Below are 21,174 nucleotides of genomic sequence, written 5' to 3'. Positions count from 1 at the left end.
TAGATCCCTTCAACGTCATTGGTCAGTGCATGACAGATGTGTGCACAGGACACTATGGGGACCAAAGAAAGGGCATCTCACCTAGTCTGGGAGATCAAGGAAAACCTTCCCAGAAAAGGAGGTATATCTTGAAGGATAGGTAGGAATAAGAAAGCAAAGAAGGGGGATGGCTGATATACTGAGTGGGGAGTTTGGGTTGATCTTAAGAGTGGGAGAGATGAAATGGAATGGTAAATACGGGGAACTGTGAGAATAAGGTCAGTGAAATGAGTAGTGTGTAAGACAAGAAGCTGGAGAGGCAATCGAGGATATATGTAAACTAAGGAGATCAGACTTTATCCCAGAGGCAATGGGGAGTTATATAGTTCTAAATGATCACTTACTAGATACGTCTTTTAAGAAAGATTAGGAACATGGATATATATGATTAAGCTGAAATAGAGCAAGATAGGTCAGAGAGGAATCATTAATTAAAAAGGAAAGAAAGAAAAAGAAAGAAAGAAAGAAAGAAGAAAGAAAGAAAGAAAGAAAGAAAGAAAGAAAGAAAGAAAAAAGAAAAGGAAAAGGAAAGCCCACAAAATCAAACAGATTAAGCAGGAATCAGGCAATCGAAAGATGTAAAAACTGTGACAAGAAGAGAATAAATATTTTGGGAAGGTGTGGCCAGAGCGGATCCCTCGGATCCCTCTGGAGTCTTGTGAACATCCAGAATCAGACTCAGTGGTTCCTTAGTGGAGAAGAACTCTCAGTTGAACTGCTGGATCTTTAGGAAAGTCCTTTATAAATAGGTCCAGATATTTGAGGGTTGAGAAAGGACATAATACTGCTAAAAGAATGACCACATTCTAATAGAAAAATTGGCAAAATATGGGGAAGAAAAAACACCTGATTTGGAATGTAGACATTTGGGTTTTGGTATCTGCTCTACAACAAAGCTCTGTGAATAGAGGCAGGTCACCGTGCACCACAGTTTCCTGAACTGTGACACTGGGATAATATTTCTCATGTAGGTTTGCTTTGAGATTAAAATGAAATATTGTATATGAAAGCACTTTTACACTAGAAAAATACTATATAAATGGAAAGCTTGATCACTATTAAGAGTGATTTTTCCACTCTTAATTTTCTATTTGAGCCCCCTTCAAAGAAAACAGCCTCTAATGGAAAACAAAGACTTTGTGGGGAGGTAAGAGAAAAGCCTTAGCCTCCAACAGCCCTTAACACCTCACGGAGTGAGAGGGTGGTTCAGAAAGGTGACCTTACTGCATTCTCTTTTCGCTGGGCAGTGGCAGAGGTAATCTAGAATATGGTGTTCTTTGCAAATGACTGAAACGTTGGTAGACAGCTGGCTCTTCCCAGCAGGTTAAGGGGACCCAGGGACAGTCTGAGAACAGAGTCTCGCTGGCCTTAAAGGCACCGGGTTTCCCTTACCCTTCTGGGTTTCCCCATGGCTTGAACTATCCTCATTACTTTCATCCAGAGATCTAACTTTGTTATTGCTCCTTCTCCCATGTGTCTCCTGCCCAGGGAAGGGACCTGCATGGGCAGACGGAAACAGCAAGGGTGAGGGCATATACCACAGCACTATGGGGAAATGTGGAGAAACTGTTTCAATGGTAAACTGCTTGGACCGTTTATTATCTTTCTCAGACAAGATGCAGCACACTTGGTGGTAAAAACAAAAAAACAAGAAACCATTTTTCTTTTATTCTAAGGTTTCTCTCCCGAACAGCTCTCCATAAATACACACCAGTATTCACTGCCAAGTCCATATTTCTCTGAAATGTAAATACATGTTCTTCAGACAGCAACAGTTGCTTGTGATCTTTTGTGCATCTTTGTTTTTAAAAAAGCGGGGTAGCGGGAGTGAGGGGATCCAGGACTATGCCCTGGCCACTGCAACTTGCAGCAGGAGCTCCCCAGGGGGGCATCCTCCCTTTTGATGCCCGCAGGAGGAAGGGAAATAGGTCAGGGCAGCAGCCAGAGTTTTCAGCTCAGGCTATCCAGCACGAGGACATTTTCCAGCCAGCAGAAAAGGGTGATTTCTGAGATCTCAAGAGGACAAAGGGGTCACTGAGAAAGGTCTTGGAAATGATCACCAAACCTCCAACATCCCAGCTCCTGCCCCGGTACCTCTTAGAGCCTGGCACTGTGAAGAGGGTTAAACTGTGGCACTGATCTCTTTTCATGCCTTAGAGCCCCTTCTCTAAGAGTGCAGGATTTCTTGACAGGTGTGAAGAGATCCCACATGACTGTTTTAGTCACAGGAAGGGTCTCAAAAGGGAGAGGATGGCTTTGGATTGCTAGACCAGTGTTTTAGACAGGAATACCAAGGCAGGAAAGAGTCACTCAGAACCACATGATTAACTGGAACTCGAAAACTGAGAGCGTGCACATTTAAGCCAGTTATCTACCCATTAGCTAACGTTCACCACTACTTCTGGGAAGATGCTAGCAATGGGCACAGTTCCCCATCTGGGAAGCTACACCAGATCTTCCTGTCCTTGGCAGTGCAGCAGAGAACTGCTTGAAAGAGGCAGATGTACTGCGGGAGGGGGGCACACAAGCTCATGCCATCCAGTGGGACACAGCGCTCATATAGCTCACAATCACAGCGACAGCAATGGACACAATGATCTCACTCTGCGTGGCCCAGAAGGAACCCAGCCTGAGGCAGGGGACATGAGAGCAAACCGTCATTTTCAGGGCTGTAAGCTATTTAAACCAACCAACTCAGCATATACTTACCGTATAGCAAGGGTCAGCAAACTTCTCGTGATAAAAAGATAAGTAAATATTTTAGGTTTTGCAGGCCTTATGGCCTCTGTCCTAACTATTCAACTCTGCTATTAAGAGGATGAAAGCAGCCATAGACCGTAGTACATAAAACGATTAGTGTGGCAGTGTTGCAGTAAAACTTTATTCACGAACACTGGCAGTGGGCCGGATTTGCCCACCCCTGTAACATCCTAACTGAGTCACGCTGGGAAGAACTGTTGAGCTAATTGGATTTCCTCTAGTGTTCCTTGGCTGCTTTGGCCTTCAAGGCCACAAAGGGTCAGGTAACAAGCTGGTATCTAAAGTGCTCTTTGTCTTGCCCTGGAGCAAGAATGCCAGAACACCCAGACCCCTGACCTGGAACAGTCTTCCCAGACTCCTAGCTCAGGGAAAGAAACAAAAGACAACTGGGGCACCTGGGTGGCTCAGTTAAGAGTCTGCCTTTGGCTTGGGTCATGATCCCAGGGTCCTGGGATTGAGCCCCGCACTGGGCTCCTTCCTCAGCGGAGAGCCTGCTTCTCCCTCTCCCTCTGTCTCCCCCCACCCCCACTTGTGCTCTCTCTCTCTCTCTCTCAAATAAATAAATAAAATCTTAAAAAAAAAAAAGACAACGGGAACTAATGGCCAAGGACAAGGGCCATGTAGAAAAATGAAGGAAAAGAAGAAATACAATGAAAGGTGACAGGAAAGACAGGAAATGGGGCTGAGTGGTAGCCAGGAATGTCAATAGTGCCGTGCTAACTAGTGTCACTGTAAAACACATTTAAAGAAAGCAGGGCTATCAAGTCTCCAGACAATGGGGACCATCTGAAATGTAAACAAGAGACTTGCGAGAGACTCTGGCAGGTTCCACATGAGGCTATGGGATGGAAAGACTACAACACTCTTTACCAAAACAGAAAGAGAGAGGCAGCAATTACTGCTCTGGCAAAGTAAGGACCCAAAGCCAAGACAATGCAGTCATAAGCAGGGAGTCAGGCACCTGTGCCCCAGCTTTGTGTCTGCTCCCCGGCAGGGGGGCTGCCCTAAGGGCAGTGTCCAGTGTGGGCTCTCCCCCACGCCACACCCTTTCCCAGTCAGTTTACAGGTTCACACATATGAGTCGAACTTGATGGAGGCACCGCTGTGGGATCAAACAGGGGGCCCAGCACATGCTGTGAAATGACATCTGTGTGCTTCTCCTTTCCTATATGATACTGCAAGTTTCAAGTAACTGGGAAAAGTAGGTAGGGGACAGACAAATCCTGGTCAAAAATGAGATACTAAAAAAGAAAAATTTAAAGGGGAAGGATGGGGCGGGATCAAGGACAATCACATCATAATACTTGATTACTTGAGCTAAAGCTGATTGTCAAGGGAATAGGCACAAGGTACAAAAAACCTGTTCAACGGGGGCCACCACAGCAGCAGCTCCGCCCCAGAAGAGCACCCGGAGTGGGGCACAATGGAGGCTGCCCTGAAGGTAAGAGCTACTGGGTGCCAGGCTGTGAATCCACACTCAGGCATCCAGACAATTACATAGTACTTTCTCCTAAGGGGTGGGGGGAATCTCTGCATCCAGGAATGCCAATTCATCAGGCTTTTCTAGATCCTTATGGGGTGGAAGGAAGAGGGCCAAGAGAAATATTCTCCAGGACAATGTATGGAGTAAAAATACAGGTAAAAGTAAAGTGAATAAACCTGGAACAAAACAAAAACCGCTCTTCATTCCTACACTGTTCAGAAAACAGTTTTCATACATATAATGAAGGGAAATGCCCAGGAGAACAGGCCAGAACTCGTTCCTTTAGCAAAAGCTTCCAAGTTATCCTGAGTTTAGGCCATACTCCTCTTTCCTCTGGATAAAGATCCTTCAAAACAGTCAGACCAGGTAATCATATAAGCAGCTAAGAAAATGCAGAAAGTTTCTATATCAAGAGACCCCAACTTGGGGCTCTGCAAGATTGGGGCACTACAACCAAGAAAGCTAAATATCAAATCTGGATTAGACTAAGATCTGCAAACTCACATGCCAGGGGCATCAAAGAAGATGGGGAAAAATTTATCTTTTTTCCACAATCAAATATCAGCAAACATACAGACAAAGGGAAGGTCACAGTAACTAAGAGAGTAAAAGAGCTTTGGGCCACTGACTCCTCTTAGTGGTCAGTATTCTCTCTGACCCCCCTTGTGCTTTTGGATATCATCGATGGGCCAGAAACACGATTGGGTAGAAAAGTGGCTGGGGAAACAAGAGTTGAAAAAGAAAGGGAAAGAAACTTTAGGAAACGTGAAACACCAGGGGAAGATGGTGGTGAGAAAGGGGAGGGCAACACAGAAGTGGGGCACGGCAGGGAAGTGATGAGAATGTTGCTAACACAGGTCTCAGGCAATCCAAGGAGGGCCTTTCCTCCCTCCATCCAAAGCACAACCACCAAACATCTGCTACCTCTGTGAGGTCTTTTAAGTCACAGACCCTGTGTGGACTCACTTGCTTTTTCCAACCCAGAACTGCTCTGTAGTTCATTATCCAAAGGCTCACAAAGAGGAAATACTAAAATATCTGCCGCTTCTACCTAAGTACCATGCCCCAAATTACAACAGTTACTGAGAGACAACTGGAGTTTAGATTCTTAAAATACTTCTCTAGCAGGCGCCTATCTTTAACTGATAGAAATTCAAGCTACACTGTGCAGTTACAAAATAGAGGGGAGGGGGAAGGCACTTCACATGCCAATATGAGGAGTTCTTCACAAACTCGAATGCATCTTACCAAAACCAAAATAGGGGTCAACGTGAGACTGAAGAGATAATGAGGGGGTAAGCACTTGCATCTCTACCCCACTGTACAGATGGCCAACAGAGCTGGTGCAATGCCCAGGTAGCTGCAGTTTGTTCTTGGGAACTGGAACCCATAGCTCTTGAACTAAGAATTCAGGACTTCTTTTGCCACACCACTTTCTTTCACAAAATGGGAAGGTAAGTGCTAAAGAAATCCCAAAGAGGCAGCAACCAAAAGCAAACAGTACTGCTCAGCCAGAAGTCAAAGAGGGGCTTTTCTACAGGCCAGGGCAGTCCAACGCAGTATCCTGGGCTAGCCTGTTCTCTTGTGCCTCTAGTACCCAATATATTCACTGGTGATTCAAATCAAAATGAGAGATGCTGTAGCTTATGAACATCGCAAAGCCCAAACATCTGATCTCAAGGATCTACAAAGACCCATGAGTGAGCTAACCTCCTGGACCCGATAATCTTTTAGCTCTGTGCATATTATGATATTGCATGAAAGCTGAAGGGACCCTATGGGTTTGATTGTAAAAGAGATGAGGACAAAGGCAGATCTAAAATCCTCAGGCTGAGCCCGGCACACTCCCCCACTGTTCCTTTCTTGTGCCCACCTAGCAGGATGAATGACTGGAATACTCCTGGAAAGAAGATGGATCAGTTGACTATGACTTGATAAAAAATTAGCAGGTAGATGGACACCACGGCAGCTGAGAAGCCTAACTCCTGCCTGCAAGAGTCAGCCCAACAGGCAGAAACAGAAATACAATTAAATTAAGTCAGAAAACCCGCTACAGAAAATGCAATTACTCAAAGATACAAATAAATGTTCAAAGAAAATTGGCCCCTGACAGGGTTAGTCAAGCTTCTAAATCCAGCTGGAGGCAGGGAGCTTAGGCTAATTCGCCAAGGAGGAGAACTGCAAAGCTGTAAGCCCTCTGCATTAGGATGCTGGCGAGGTCGGCTTGGTGTTCGCCACGTATCCCAGGACTCCAATGGTGAGGGGCGATTTGGGGGTGCCTGGTCAGTGATGCAGGGCTCAAGGAGGCAGGCTGTGGGTAGACCCACAATGGGTGGTGGATGTGGAAGGCTGAGCACTGGAAAAAGTGCCAGACTGATTTCTGACGTGGCAGGAACACATCAGACCAAGGGAGCCCCAATTTCCTCACCCCTCTTCAGACAAGAAGCAACCGTAAGATGTCCCACCTCTCGCTGCAGCACCAGCTCCTTGGTGAAAAGTGTTGCTTCCTCACTGAAAGGCTCTCCTTCCTGCACCAAACCTGGGAGGTTCCGGGCTCCTCTGGGGCATTCGATGCCTGTGTCGGGAGAGAAGGAGAATTTGTGATGAAAAGGGGCCCAGAAGGCCTAGCATCCCTGACCCTTCCAACAGGGCAGGACTTAGATCAGAATGCCATCACGTCTGAGATAAGGGGCCCCAGAGGGAAAAATCAGTATCACAAGGGCAGCAACAACGAGGGGCTCTCAGTCACAGCATCTGGGAATTGTCAAGAGGACCTGGGGAGTTCCAGATAAAGACGTGCAGGGAATACACGCACACCCAGATGTGGGATGCACCCCCATCTTGTGCTCCTCACTCCTTACAATCCAATCGTCTCACTGTCTTAACCATCACTTTTATAAATGGCTCTCTCACCTAAATTATACTGCTCTCCCCAGCCATTCTGCCTCCCGAGAGCCATTCCAGTGGACTCTTAGACATTTTCTCTTTACCATCCGACCTTTCATGTCAAATTCACAAGTGTTAATTCAGTGTCGTTTTTCTCTTCATAAGCTTCCCCCACTGTCCTCTGGCTATAGTCTGGACAATAGTACCATCAGTTTTTCATTCAGAATGAGAAACAGAAGAAAACAGAATACTGATGAAGTATTAGGTGTCTGGAACCAGACAGACCTGGATTCACATCCTAATTCTATCCCTTGCTTGCTTTGTGACCTTAGCCAAGTTACTGAACCACTCAAAGCCTCAGCTGTCCTATTTGTAAAACTGCTAGAATAATGAATCTACCTCACTAGGGTTGCTGTGTGACCTAGGGGAGATTATGTACGTAAAATATGCTGTAGCATAATGCCTGGCATATGGAGAGATATAATACATTTTTAACTCTTATTGTTTTACCATTATTAGTAGTATTATTGCGTGTAATAATCACACATGCTCATAACCTCAGTTGTCTTTCACTCCATTCCTGGCCTGTGAGATCCCTGAGGATCCCGTTCTTCACACTTCTTTATATCCAAGGACAGTCTTCTACACAACACAGGTGCTCACTAACCAACTCAGACTGCCTTTTCTTGTTCCCTTTGATTCCGGCATTAATTTTACAAATGTATTTATCACTAACAGTGGTCACCGGTGACAGACCATGAAGTGTGTCACTTTTTGACATCCGAGTTACTTACAAATATTTCCAAAAAATTCATACCGTAGCTGTAATTTTAATGCAAAAAGCTGAACGAGGCCAGAGACACAATGAAAGGAAATGATCAAAGTATGGGGGAGGATATATTTAATGCCCAGATCTCCGAAGCACTGCTGGTCTCTGCTGCTGCAGCATAAGACAAAACCGGGAGGTGTTAGGTCTTACTTACAAACAGGCTTAGGTGCAGGTATAAGACATCTGGCACAGGGTGTCGAGGCTACTGCAAACACCTACCAGGGAGCCTTTGGGCAAAGAGGGGCCACCACTGCTGGGACAGAATATACATCTCTTCTGGATGCAGCCAGGTGGCTGCTCATGTTTCTGGCCACAGCACAGATTCAAGGTCATGAAGCTCAGAGGAAAGGGAATAGTTTATACCTTAGGTTTTCAGAAGCTCGAGAACAGAGCCTTCTCTCCAAGCCTCAAGGCCTCACAAAAGGAATACAGCACATCAAACGAAATAGCAGCGAGGGAGAGCAGCAGAAGGCCAGCAACTGCAGTAGGCCTGCAGCTCAGGCTGGTGGCCAGGGCCGTTCTCCCACCGAGGTACACATGGGGCAGCGGAAGGCCCTGCCCAACTGTCCCATGGGCAAGCAGATCACTGGGGCTGCCTCATTCTGGGCACTTCAATGCCAGGCTGCATGGGAGAAGTGGAACTGATTTTTGTACAAGACAGCAATAAACTCAGAGCCAAAAAGCCTGAGATTAACCTTGAAGGGAGAGATGGGGCTAGAGTAAAACTGAATGAAAGACAGCTCATGATTTCTACAACATCAACAGCCAAAAACACTTTTCATTTTCTATCTGCAAACTAAGCAAGAACAGAACTGTCAGAAAAAATAAACAATTCTATTGAACTTTTTGGCCACATACCCACAGGTAAAGCATTGCTGCAAAACAAGAATAATGTTAAAATAAGTTTCCAGTTTGTTCCTGACCTTTAGCAGCCATTTGGGTGGGGCTGAACTGGGTGCTGTTGGTGGGGTGGTTATGAACTGGGGACTAGAACCGGGAAGAAACTGGGACAACTGACTGGGCAGCAGGAATTGGGGGAAAGACTTTTCATGAAAAGGGCACAGATGATTCCTGAGTCTCACTGGTTGAGTAGATAGATGTACCCACTCTACTCTGCTGTCACGATCTTGGTATTCAGAACGCTCAAGAAATCTAGAGATCCCAGTAGCTCTCTCTGAATCCTGGGAGACCACAAAATGATTTAAATCCAGAAAACAAGATGGCTCAAGAAGCCCAGGGAGTTAAACAAATCACGCTGAAATGGCTTCAAAATGTCTTTCAGGAGAGAGACCTCTGGGCCTGTGGTGACCAAATCCCAACCACTCCATGCAGACTCAGAGGCAAAGGAGGACCTGTCTTAGGCTGCCCCTCCACCTGCCAGCAGCTGAGCTTCAGCTCTTTAAGAGGAGGAAGCACAAGCAGGTGGTCTCCCTGCCCCTTTTTGAGTGGAAAAGAGTAAACATGTCGATGCACATTAACTCCTGTCAGGCAGATAGGCAAGAGAAAGGAGAGGGAATAGAAAAGTTGCTTGAGAACAAGAGCATTATCTCTTCTTTTATCATTTACTCCCTTTTCTTCTGGGCTGTCTCTTACTTCCCTGTCTCCTCCAAAGTAACCCCTTCACAGTCAGAAACCTCAGTCAAAACTGTCACATCTCAGCTCAGGACAGACAGGGAGAAGTTGTATGCTAAAAACATATCCAATGGGAGTGGGAACCTGGGTATGAGTGCTACAGGAAAAACAAGCGGTGTAAAATGAGTATTTACTGAGTACCCTCTCTATGTAAATAGACATAAAGCCCGAAATCACAAAGCTACTAAGTGGTCTATAGGAACCCTAGACTGTCAAATGCTAAAGCCACTGAGAAAAAGTCCAGTTTTGGAGTTCAACAGCACTGTAACTAGAGGATGTTATAACCTATAACGGAGATTAGGTAGGAGTCCAGGGCCTGGGTCCCCCATGTCTTGTTGAGCAGGCTCAGGGAGTCCAGGCATAGCTGGTGTTTGGACGTAAAGTGGAGGGGCGCTGGGCACTGGGGCCGCCATGGTAGCAGCTTCCATGCTCAGGAATGGGGGAACTGCTAGGTGGTGGGGGAAGGGGGGGGTGGGGAACGCTGCACTAGGAAGGCTGCCAAAACAGGGCCTGGGCAGGGAGAGGCAGAATGTACTTCTACAGATAAAGAACTGTGTAGTTGAGTGTTTTCAAACCTTTAATTTTGTTATGATCCATATACACATTTACATATGGGTATATAACTTACATATAACGAAGTTTCCACAAAACAATGGTTAATCTTGACTACATGTGATATGTTCAGTATCTCTTCCATTCTATTTCATTAAAGAGCTGAGAGGCCAGCAACTGCAGCAGGCCTGCAGCTCGGGCTGGTGGCCAGGGTTATGGTTAAGTGAAGTAAGTGAAATAAAAAAGATGGTTATGACATTGAATTAAACCTCCAGTGGATCAAGGCCCTCAGCTTGACACTGGTGTAGACGACCTAACGGGTGAAGACAGAAGCCTGGGAGGGCCCTAATGGCCCTATTACAGAACTCAAAGGCTACACGGAGTACTTATTTATCAGCTTCTGGACTTGCTTTTGTGTCCCAAGGGATCAGGGGACAGGGCAAGGAATACTCTGTCCACTAAGACAGGAAAGCAAACAAGTGTTAACGTTCTAAAGCCAGGAGGACAGCTGCTGCTGCTGACCACTAGCTGAAGGAAGACACATACTGTCCACAGGAGGTGCTCTGCTCAGCCTGCCTTCCCCAAGAGCCTGGCCAGTAAGTCAACCCAGTCCCCACTGCACCTTTATTCTAACAAGGACTGCACTACTGGGCTGGTATCCCTGTTGTGCTGATCTGTTACCAATATGAAGAAGAGAAAGAGTAAAGAAAAGAAAAGAGGGCAAGAGTTAGAGAAAACAGACCAAGGGAAAGAAAGTTCGGCTCTCAGAAAGCAAACGCCAGGCCACAGCTTAGCGCAGGCTGACATGCAGCAATGCCGAGCTCCCAAGACTGTAAATATAAAGTGAGGTATCACTGGAGTTCCAGAAGCCCTCCCCAGCCAGGTGAGAAAGTGCCTGTGATTCTGGATCGTGCAAATTTCCACTACTAGCTGTCTTTCCGAGAGCGCACCGGTGCAGTGGTGCCTGCTGATAAGGACATACAAACTCCGCTGGGCTTCAAACACCACAGGTGCAAGTTAACTACCAAACTTACTCCTGACACACAAGCCATTTAAAAAACAAAACCATTTTGTTTAAAAAATAAATTACAATAAAAAAATTCCATTCTTTTTTTTTTAAATTCTGTTTTATTATGTTATGTTAGTCACCATACATTACATCATTAGTTTTTGATGTGGTGTTCCATGATTCATTGTTTGTGCATAACACCCAGTGCTCCATGCAGAACGTGTCCTCTTTATTACCCATCACCAAGCTAACCCATGCCCCCACCGCCCTCCCCTCTAGAACCCTCAGTTTGTTTCTCAGAGTCCATAGTCCTCATGGTTCATCTCTCCCTCCGATTTCCCCCGCCTCATTTTTCCCTTCCTTCTCCTAATGTCCTCCCTGCTATTCCTTACGTTCCACAGATAAGTGAAACCATATAATTGACTTTCTCTGCTTGACTTATTTCACTTAATCCCAAACATTCTTAAACATTTTCCTTCCCTACTATGGAGTGTGCCAGAATGAAGAGATACTGTACCCTATGGGGCTTTTCAACTGATGCCCATGAAGGGAAGATAAGACAGACACCCTCGCTCCTAATCCATCTGGCTCCTTGACCTCTTTAAAGCCCTACAGACCTATCTGCCTATAGCTAAAAACCCATTATTTTTCATATCTTTTTTAATGCTTTCTGGGATATGATGGTTGCCCAGGATGACTTAAAATAAAAAAGAGGATATGCCTGATTTTGTATGGTTTAGGAAGATAAAGTGCATCACTAGCTATCAGCACATCATGGTTCTGGTTTCTGCTCTGCCACTGACGAAGTATGAAACCTTTCTGCGCCTCATGGCCCCTGTCTATAAATTAATAAAGGAACTCCAAAGTCTTCCCTGGAGATAAAATCCTACAATTTTGGCTATGCCCTTTTGAGATTCCTCACCCAAGGCTTGACTCCTGGAGTTCAGGGTGCCCCCTTTCAAATTTAAAATGCTGGGCTATAGGGCATTCTATTAAAAAGAAATTATACATCCAGAGACATTGACTGACTAGGTCAATTAACACCAACACTTTGGTCAGTCAGCTATGGAACAAGAAGTACAAATTCTTGTTAATGATACGATAATGGCTATATAAGAGATTCTACTGATGGCTGTGTGAGAGTCATGTATCGCTCTGAATATTTTACATTGTATGTTGAATTTTATGATAATTAAGCCTCTGGGCTCAAAGTGTGTTTGCGTTTTCCTTTATTGGGAGCTAAAGGGAAGTGTGGCAAATCTGCCTTGGCTAGAAGTGACACTTCCCAATGGCACTTTGTCCAGCAAACAAGAGATCAGGCATTTAACTAAAGGAAACAAAACTCTAGTGGAAACAAAAACTAGTTGGAAGCATTAGTCAACGGTGCTTACTACATGTCCAGTGTGTTCACTACCGCATCGGATGCTACCGAGGGAAGGGCACAGGAGGCTCGCAGACATGATCTTAGGATACATCAAAATGCCGCAGTTCACTCAGTACTTTTCCCTCCCTCCATTTCACACACACACACACACACGCACGCACGCACATCAGTGCCTACTCTGGCTTAGGCACTGTGCTGGAAGCTGAGCACTCAATGATGAAAAAGAGGACTTTATGCCAATAAAGCTTAATCACTAGCAAGAAAACATTCTATCCCTCTACCACTGCATAAGGCCTGTGATTGGTGACTGAATTTACTATTAAAACTACAGGTTGCAGAATGCTAAGAAATAACATGTGCTAACTGGACTATGGTAGACAGATGCATGTATGTCTGGGAGACGGTTGGTAGAATGTACTGGACAAGTCAATCACGGGGCTCACCATGCCAAATCCCTTGCTAAGGCATCAGGCAACTACATTCTCTAGCCCTTGACCCTGGCCTCTGTCCTCTCCTCACCACAAATTAGGGATGGAGGTCAAAGCTGAAGGTGGGGACTGACAGGAGGCTGGGGGAGAGAGGGAGAGCTGAAGCCGCACATGATTTGAGGTGGCCAATCTACAATCAGTCTGGCAGAGGGAAAAGAGCTCTGTCCAAGTAGAAATGGGAGAAAACGGGTGAGCCAAAAAGATTCTCCTTCTGGAATTTGAACCCAGCAGTGTGCAAAACATAAGCGTATCAGGAGCCAGAGAAAGGAGGCAGTAAGCGGAGGGAACCAACTGGCATCCACACTGGAGCACTACCACTGGAGTCCTACTGTGGAGGGCCTGGGGCCACTGCAAAGCCATACTCAGCCTCTGGGTGCCAAGAGCTGAGACACTGGACCTTACCTGGGATCCTGTTAGATTTTTCAGGGATGTTCCCAGAAATCTGCTCTCTCCCTTACTGCTGCCATGAGCAAGCCTATATGACAACCTGGTATTTGTAACCCAAATAAAACTAAAACTAAGTTGCTTCTTAGGCTGGGTACTGTGTCACTCAGATTTTATTCCTTCCAACATCCAATACACTGCCTAGCATACAGTGGCACTGTAGATCTTCAAGAAATGCTGAATAAGTGAGTATTGGTGAAAATAGTTCTGAAAAGAAGTAAATACACAGAAAAGGAAACGGCTAATGAACTGTCAGGGTTAATGTAGACAGTTATGCAAATACCAGGAGAAGGGCCAAAAGACTCCCTGACTCCGTACATCCCACTTTCTCATGGTTACATAACACTTAAAGGAAAAAAAGGCATGCACAGCTGCACCCATTTACCCCACTGGTCTTTAGCTCGGCACACTTGGGAGTGCAGCTGAAATAGAGACAAGGAGAGGTCAGTGCTGACCAGCAACGCCGGCAAGGCCTGAGGATAGAGCATGGCAGAGATGCTCAGTTTCCATACAACAAAGGAGGGAAACCATCCCCACTTAGAACCTGTGTTCTGCTATGGGAAGCTGTGTGGCCACATGGAAATGCAGAAAACTGGAGCACATTTCAAGGGAGCAGTGGAAAATGACTCAGGGGCGGGGAGGCCTGCCTTTAAAGGAAAGATAAAAGGTGCTAAATCTGTACAGTTCGGCTAACCAGTGACTAAGAGGGTGACAAGATAACAATCTGCAAATATTTGAAAGGTGTAAACACGAGAAAGGAGGGAAAATGCTTAGCTGGAGAACAGGGGGTGTAATTATTAGGGGAAAGAAAAATCTGGACAAAATATCAGAAAAACTAAGCGTGGGGATGACTACCGGGTTATAAATAAGCTTCCCAATTGAAATGAAAATGCTGCTTTTTGACCCTTAAACTGAAACGTGGCCACTAAGCCCATCCCTCTGCTTAGGAGAAAGCAGCCAGACCAGGGAGCTGTTATTTTATTTTCTACATTTTGGGAAAGATTTCTTGAATAATATTCAAATTTAAGTATCTCTGCTTTAAATGTTATTCCCTGAAATTTTAATGCATTTTTTTGTTGACTGAACCAGACAAAATGGCTGTCCTGGTGGGACTTTCCGAACAAACACTGGCTTTATCTGCCAGTATGTGCCATGTGCCTGGCTGACAGCAAAAGTGGGGCTGGGTACAGAGCTGGGTGACAGCCGGGAAAGGAATGGGAGACTACACCATCTCATCGAGCAGGAGAGCTTCATCCTTTGCCTTTAAGACCCTAGGTAAGAATGCTGTAAAAGTTTCCCAGATGGAAACTGCAGACACCTCTCCCTTCTTTTTAAATACACAGTCTCCTGGAGTAAACATCAAGGACAAGGCAAGGCACAGAAAGAACACCAAAATAAGCTTCCTGTCACACTGACTGCACTCCAATACCTTTGCCTGAGTTCCTGCTGCTGCAGCTAGCCAATTTATAATTCACAGACTCTCAGCAGAGATTTTTACCCCCAGATTCAATTAGTTCCATTTCTATACTTTCCCTTACCATCCTCCCCCCCACCATCAAAAAACAAAACAGAAATTTTAAAACCCCACTATGTATAGAGAATAAGACACTTAAACTCTGTATGTAGCCTAAGAGAAGTAACATTTAACTATGTCCAAGTCGATTTCAAAAATACTTTGGCGTTAACAATGTTGAGACAGCTATTTCTTCCTTAAGCATCAAGAACAAAATCCAGAACTCTTAAGCCAATGGCACAAAATGCAGAGGCAGACAGGCCATCTGCCTAATTTTAAGGAATGTAGTTATCACCTGAATATACATATAAGACCAAATTAACAAATCACATTGTTAGTTCTCAGAAGCGTAACACATCTCATGCACCAAAAGCCTGCTCTGAGTTCTCTCTTATAAGCTTTAAATCAGAATTAATTTGGAGACCTCAAATTGCAAATGCTGTCAGTGAATCTGTTAACAATTGAGAACTGCAAACCATCCCATTAGGGCCAGCTGGTCCTACATTTCCTACAATGGCCCAAAGAGCAAGGCAAATTGTGGACCAGTTGGTTCCAAAGAGTTAGTTCTACATGATCTGAGGCCTCGACTCGTATTAAAAGGGTCAGAAATAAAACAAGGATTCTGCATGGTCTCAAATTCTTTTTTCTCTCCCTCGTTCTCTGAACTGCTATGTTGTTACCTCAGGGGAGGCAGCATCTTGTGGGCCAATTTTGGAACATGTCACTGCTAAAGCTCTTTCAGGGATCAGAATAAAGGGATAAAAGAAGAATGAAGGGATCCTAATTAAAAGGATCCAACTCCTCAGCTAATTGTAGTCAGGGCATCAGAACTGAGTAAGAGCAGAGACTGAAGCTGTTCTTAGTTCATAATTCCAATTGTTAAGGGTTGACTTTTATTGGGTTGTTCTGATTTGGTAATGTTTGATGCATTTGTTGAGAGACCAGAAGCTGAAGTTAAGTGGGAAGAGAAGCAATAGGACCCAGTCTTCATAATGCGATGGGAACTGCGGCTTCCCTTGAAGAAAGGAAGGGGGTGAAGGGGAGGCATCTACAGAAAGGAGGTACAGTAGTCCCCCCACCACCCATGGTTCCCCTTTCTGCGGTTTCAGTTACCCATGGTCCACGGTAGTCCAGGAGCAGACGACCCTCTTCTGACGTACTGTCAAAAGGCTGGCAGTAGCCTGATGCTACATCACAGTGCCTATGTCATTCCCCCTACTTCATCTTATCAGGTGGGGATTTTATCATCTTACATCATCACAAGACACCTGAGTACAGTACAATAAGATATTTTGAGAGACCACATTCACATAACTTTTATTACAGTATATTGTAACTGTTCAATTGTATTACTGCTGTAAATCTCTTACGGTGCCTAATTTATAAACAAAACTTTGTCATAGGTATGTATGTACAGACAAAAAAACCCACAGTATATGTAGGGTTGGGTTCTATCCGAGGTTTTCAGACATCCACTGGGGGCCTTGAAACGACTCCTCTGTGGATAAGGAGGGACTGCTGTAGGTGCGTGGCTTTAAACATGCCTTAAGTTTCTCTGATACAAGTCATGGGCGTTATACCTCTAAGACAGGGTTGCCTTCTCAGGTCTTATCTCTAGCTGCTGTTAGCCTGTTAATGGTGGACGACCACTCTGGGATTACTGGAGGTAAAGTAAATGCCAGTTCTCTGTGTATCCCCGGTATCTGGAACACAGCTGATACTCAGTAACTGTTTTTGCTAAATGAATGCCAGAGATGTTAAACCTAGCAGAAATAGATGCAACAAACTTGTTATAACAATGTCCTATTCAGAACACTTGGTGAGTTCATAAGGAAATCTAGTAACTTATTTCTAGGACTCTAAGGCGAGTGGGTGTTAAATGCTAAACCACTGCCCACTTCTAAGGAGGAGATGAGGAAGGGGGTGGCTTAGAGGCCTTCTATTGGATTTCTGGCTCTAAGTCCAGCCAGGCAGTGTGTAGAATTGGCTTCACCAAACTTGATTTATCAGTGGCTTTAGACACCAAAGAATCATTCCCAAAAGGAAAAAAAAATTTCAGATGGAGCTGGTGCAGCAGATAACAATCGGGTCAGCATCAGAATAACCTTTTATAATTCTCCCTGTTGCAGAGCAGGATCTGAAAACAATGATTTTTAAAGGGAGGAAAAACTCACTGATTAACAAGACCATTCTCTCCCTGTGGCATCCTAAGAGCATGGCCATAAACAATCCAGCCAGGCTGTCTCTGGGGGTGTTTGGGAAGGCGGGGTGGGTTGGAGATGGCAGGCTGTCTGCTTCCCAATACACATATTTGTTTTGGGTTTGCTATAAGCAGCAGCTGCAATAATATCACCACCAGCTAGGAGAGGAATGAAACAGGCGGATGTAGGAGAGAACTGTGCCGACCCCCAATTGTCCCCTTGAGTTTCTCTTCAGAGCCCATATCAAAACAACCACCTCCTATGGACATAATATAGAAAACAAGGCACTGGAGTTCACAAGCAAGACCATTCACGATGGTCTTTCCAATGACGAGAAATCAACAGGGCTCCAGCTTTTATGTAACACCGTGGCACCATGGCGACAGCACCCAACAAGCACAAACCCCATGTCTGAGCAACGAGGAGGAGTTGGTTTCTATGAGAACCTCAACTTTTGCTTTTTCTGACTTATTTTAAACATGTAACTTTATCTTTGAATCAAATAAAACTTAGATGTATTTTTTTCCCCCTTTCATTTTGGGCACTCAAGAATTCTAATCTTGGTCTTTTAAATTCCATGTTAATAGATAATGAAGAGAATATGAATATACTGTCCAGGCTGATAGAGAATAGCCACTGGGTCGGGAGAAAGCCATAGGAGATACCCACGTGGATCTTGCAAGTACAAGCTTCCAGAAGGTATTCTGATACACACACCTGGCAGCCAAATGTAAAAGCTACTTACTTGAATAAATTTAGAGTGACTTTCTAAACCAAGCTGTGTTGTGTTATTTGAACAAAATGCTTCTGAGATGTGTGGAGTATACTTCCAATCTACTGCCTTCTTGAGCCTTCACTCACAGAAAATTGTTCTGAGCTTCTCCTCAGAGTGAAATCTAAATCTCTAGCGATCAGTACACTCGACTAGCAGAACTGCAGCAAAAGAAACCAGCTAGTGTCAGGAATACTAAGACCCCAAACCAATGGGAATGAATAAAACTCTGACAGCAGAGAATCTCTCACTAAGAGCCCTTTACCTTACTAACACAACTTAGCAATAAATAAATAAAAACAAGTGAAAAGAAAGGAATTCTGAAAGGGCAAGGCTAAGGTTCTTCAAGAGCACAGGCTGATCTTGACACATAAATACATTCTATCCTTGAAAAGTAGCTTGAATTCTGGGCTGTGGGCGAAGAATGGCTTTATTTTTTATTTTTTGGTTAGCATAACGTAAAGGGGTCAGCAGACAACGTCCTGGAGACTAAATCCAGCCTGCTGCCTACTTTTGTACAACACATGAGCTAAGTAAGAATGGCTTTTACATTTTTGAATGGTTAAAAAAAAATTTGTGACATGTGAAAATTACATGAAATTCAAATTTCAGTCTCCATAAATGAAATTTTACTGGAACATAGCCACGCTCATTTGTTGTCTATGGCTTCCTTCATGGTACAACAGAAGAGTTGAGTATTTGTGACAGAGACTATCTGGCCCAGAAAGCCTAAAACATTTACTATGTGGCCCTTTATGGGAAGAGTCTGCCAACTCCTGATCTAAGGAAAGCTGAATGCTGGTTAAAAGAAAACCTACCCAAGGCAGAGTTCAACTTCCCAGGACTAGAACATCAGAATAGGTGGCAGCATAAGAATATCTTAAATAATAAAAACAATACTAAAAAAAGCCTACAGTCCTGTAACAGAGAAGGTTAGAGGAAAGGAAACATGGCTCAAAGGAGAGAGGCTGAGGCAGCTGACATGAACCACAGGCATATGCCCTCGACCTTCCTCTCCTGTACCTCATTTTAGCAATGTCCCTCTCCTATACATGTGAGCTTTCCCCTTTATTCCTGCTTTCCTCCACCAGACTCCGATTTCCCCACTCAAAACTTACACTCCATAAGCTCTAAACTTGAAGTTTCCAGAGTTGCCATTCTTTGTTCCTTGCCACAATGGCTTCTCTTCACTCCCTGACAATATACTTGCGCTATCATAGTTCTTGTACAGAAAGCCTTCACTCCTATGGTTTTGTACTCAGACTTTATCTTTCTACTTAAACTACTTGGAAAAGTAACCTCCTTACTCACCAATCTAATCATCTCTTCTCAGCAGGAGCCCTACTAGATCTCTACATGGCATTCAACACCGTGCATCTGTCCTGTAGTGCAACTCTTTCCTCCCTTGGCTTCTCTTGACTGGTGTCCTAGCTCTCTGGGCTGCTTGTCTTGACTCCTGCTGTTGCCCTCCCTTATGTCCTGGACCCCTCTCTCTTTATGCTCTGCACTATCTCTGGGAAGGCTCACCCTTTTTCATGTTCTCCATCTCTGTGATCCTGCAGAACCCACAGACTATCCTCTAAGCCACAGACCCAAACCCAAATGGCTCACAGACACATTCCCTGGGAGGTCCTGCCAATACCTCAAACTCAGGATGTCTAGAACCAAACTCCTCTTCCCCTTCCCTTGTCCCCTCTTCTGGTTTCAGTACTACCATCCAGTCTAAAAACCTCATCTCTGATTTGTCCCTACTTTATCCACATGACTCAATGACTTCTACCTCTTGTCAATTCCAGGCATTTCACCTCCACGGCTGTTGTACAGTCCGTTAAATCCTCTCAACCGTTAACATAACTCTGCTTGTTGAGGGTCCTGTCACTTCTAGGCAAGAATCTTCTATCTGCCTGCCTTCCATTTTGCCCTATATGGATTCTTCCTACACCTAGCTACCAGGTCAATTTTCCTAAAGCAAAATATGCTGCTCAAAGCTCTGTCAGTGGCCTCCTATAGTTTACCTGTTATAAAGTCAGCACTCCACAATCGTGACATTCTAGGCCTTCTAAAATCTGGCTCACTTCCTTGGGACCATACAAAACATCCATTACCTACTTGACAGCCCCTCAAATATGTGAAGACAGTACTTCTAGTTCCTCTCGTCCTCATGTCTTATTTTCTCCAGGCTAAACATTGCCAGGTCCTCACAAGATGCAGGCTTTGATTTCCCACCCTTCTACCTACCTATTTTTCTCTTTCAGCCCAGATAATATGAAGGGTATTGTCAACAGGAAATATCTTTCTAGTTGATTTAATTAATATTCTGATGGGAAGCTGGGGCACATGCAATGGGGCTGTCCCTTCTAATGTGCTGTTGTTGAGAGCCATCTTCAAAGGTAAAATTTGCTGCCTTTGTGGGATTGCCTAGGGAGGGGTGTGGGGAGCCTGCACTCCAGGCCTCCCTCCCTGTGACTGGGCAGAGTCGGACTTTTACTCCAGGCAGGACGCTGCCGCACTACAGACAGCTCCATTAGTGCAGGAGGAATCCCTGGGCTGAGGGAGAAGGGAAGCCCTCAAGGGACTGTGTGGGAGAGGTGGAGCCCGTCCTGTGGAAGGCCGCCTGCTGCCATGGCCTCCATTCCAGCCCACTTCCATTCTCTGTCTCTCAGCAGCAGCCCCAGGCACTGTGGAGACCCTGGTGGTGTTGTGACAAGCAGTCTATTCATTTCCTTCTCTCATTCACTGGGCTCTAGGGGATAAAAAGGAATAGCAAATCCAAACCACTGCCTAGAATCCACTTTGCAGAATTCAGGGAAAGACTGTTCTACTGAAGTGATTATTTTCCCTGTTTGGGAGACCCAAGGGAAAGAGGATTTCTGCATCCTTTACTTTCCACTGATGCAACATTGCAGAAATGACTATTTCAGTCATCACTGCGGCCAGTGGGACAGTGAAAGCACGGCTTGCACTTAATTGAGGCTTTTTAGTTCCTGTCACAGTGTGGCAACAGGGCACCAAAGCACCAGGATTTGAACTGTGATGCTGGATACAAAGCTTTAGTTGAAAAGCGGGAGATAAGGGAGGACAACGAGAGAGAAAACCAGGTACTGACAGACAAGCTTCCAGATTTTTTTGCAGCCGAATGAGAGATATTAACTGGTCTCATCAGGCTGTGCCGGTCTTCAAGA

At 44.9% G+C, this 21,174-nt stretch overlaps 2 protein-coding genes across 6 annotated transcripts in view; one reads left to right on the top strand and one right to left on the bottom strand.

The window, feature by feature from the left end:
• The window catches only part of SND1 (staphylococcal nuclease and tudor domain containing 1), a 410,120-nt gene that overhangs the window by 89,214 nt on the left and 299,732 nt on the right, over positions 1 to 21,174 (bottom strand). Inside the window, exon 16 of the mRNA XM_088018648.1 lies at positions 6,748 to 6,857. Coding sequence (XP_087874774.1) covers positions 6,748 to 6,857 — 110 coding nt within the window. The remainder of the gene's footprint in view (positions 1 to 6,747; positions 6,858 to 21,174) is intronic.
• Positions 1 to 21,174, top strand: part of LRRC4 (leucine rich repeat containing 4) — a 91,633-nt gene that overhangs the window by 32,168 nt on the left and 38,291 nt on the right. Inside the window, exons 3-4 of one of the 5 annotated variants that reach the window (XR_015766804.1) lie at positions 16,129 to 16,251; positions 17,808 to 17,878. The exons of 1 other annotated variant lie outside the window; for it this stretch is intronic. Coding sequence is in view for 3 of the 4 variants with exons in the window: in XM_028105005.2 (XP_027960806.1) it covers positions 14,596 to 14,672 (77 nt within the window). In the remaining variant the exon portion in view is untranslated. 3 more of the 5 variants (XM_028105006.2, XM_088018649.1, XM_028105005.2) reach the window with 3 other exon arrangements.

The sequence above is a fragment of the Eumetopias jubatus genome, unplaced genomic scaffold (genome assembly GCF_037043125.1).
Source record: "Eumetopias jubatus isolate StellerSeaLion01/CBP00866 unplaced genomic scaffold, mEumJub1_p1.0 scaffold_14, whole genome shotgun sequence".
In the NCBI taxonomy this organism is placed as follows: domain Eukaryota; kingdom Metazoa; phylum Chordata; class Mammalia; order Carnivora; family Otariidae; genus Eumetopias; species Eumetopias jubatus.
This window is presented reverse-complemented; position numbering and strand designations above follow the sequence as displayed.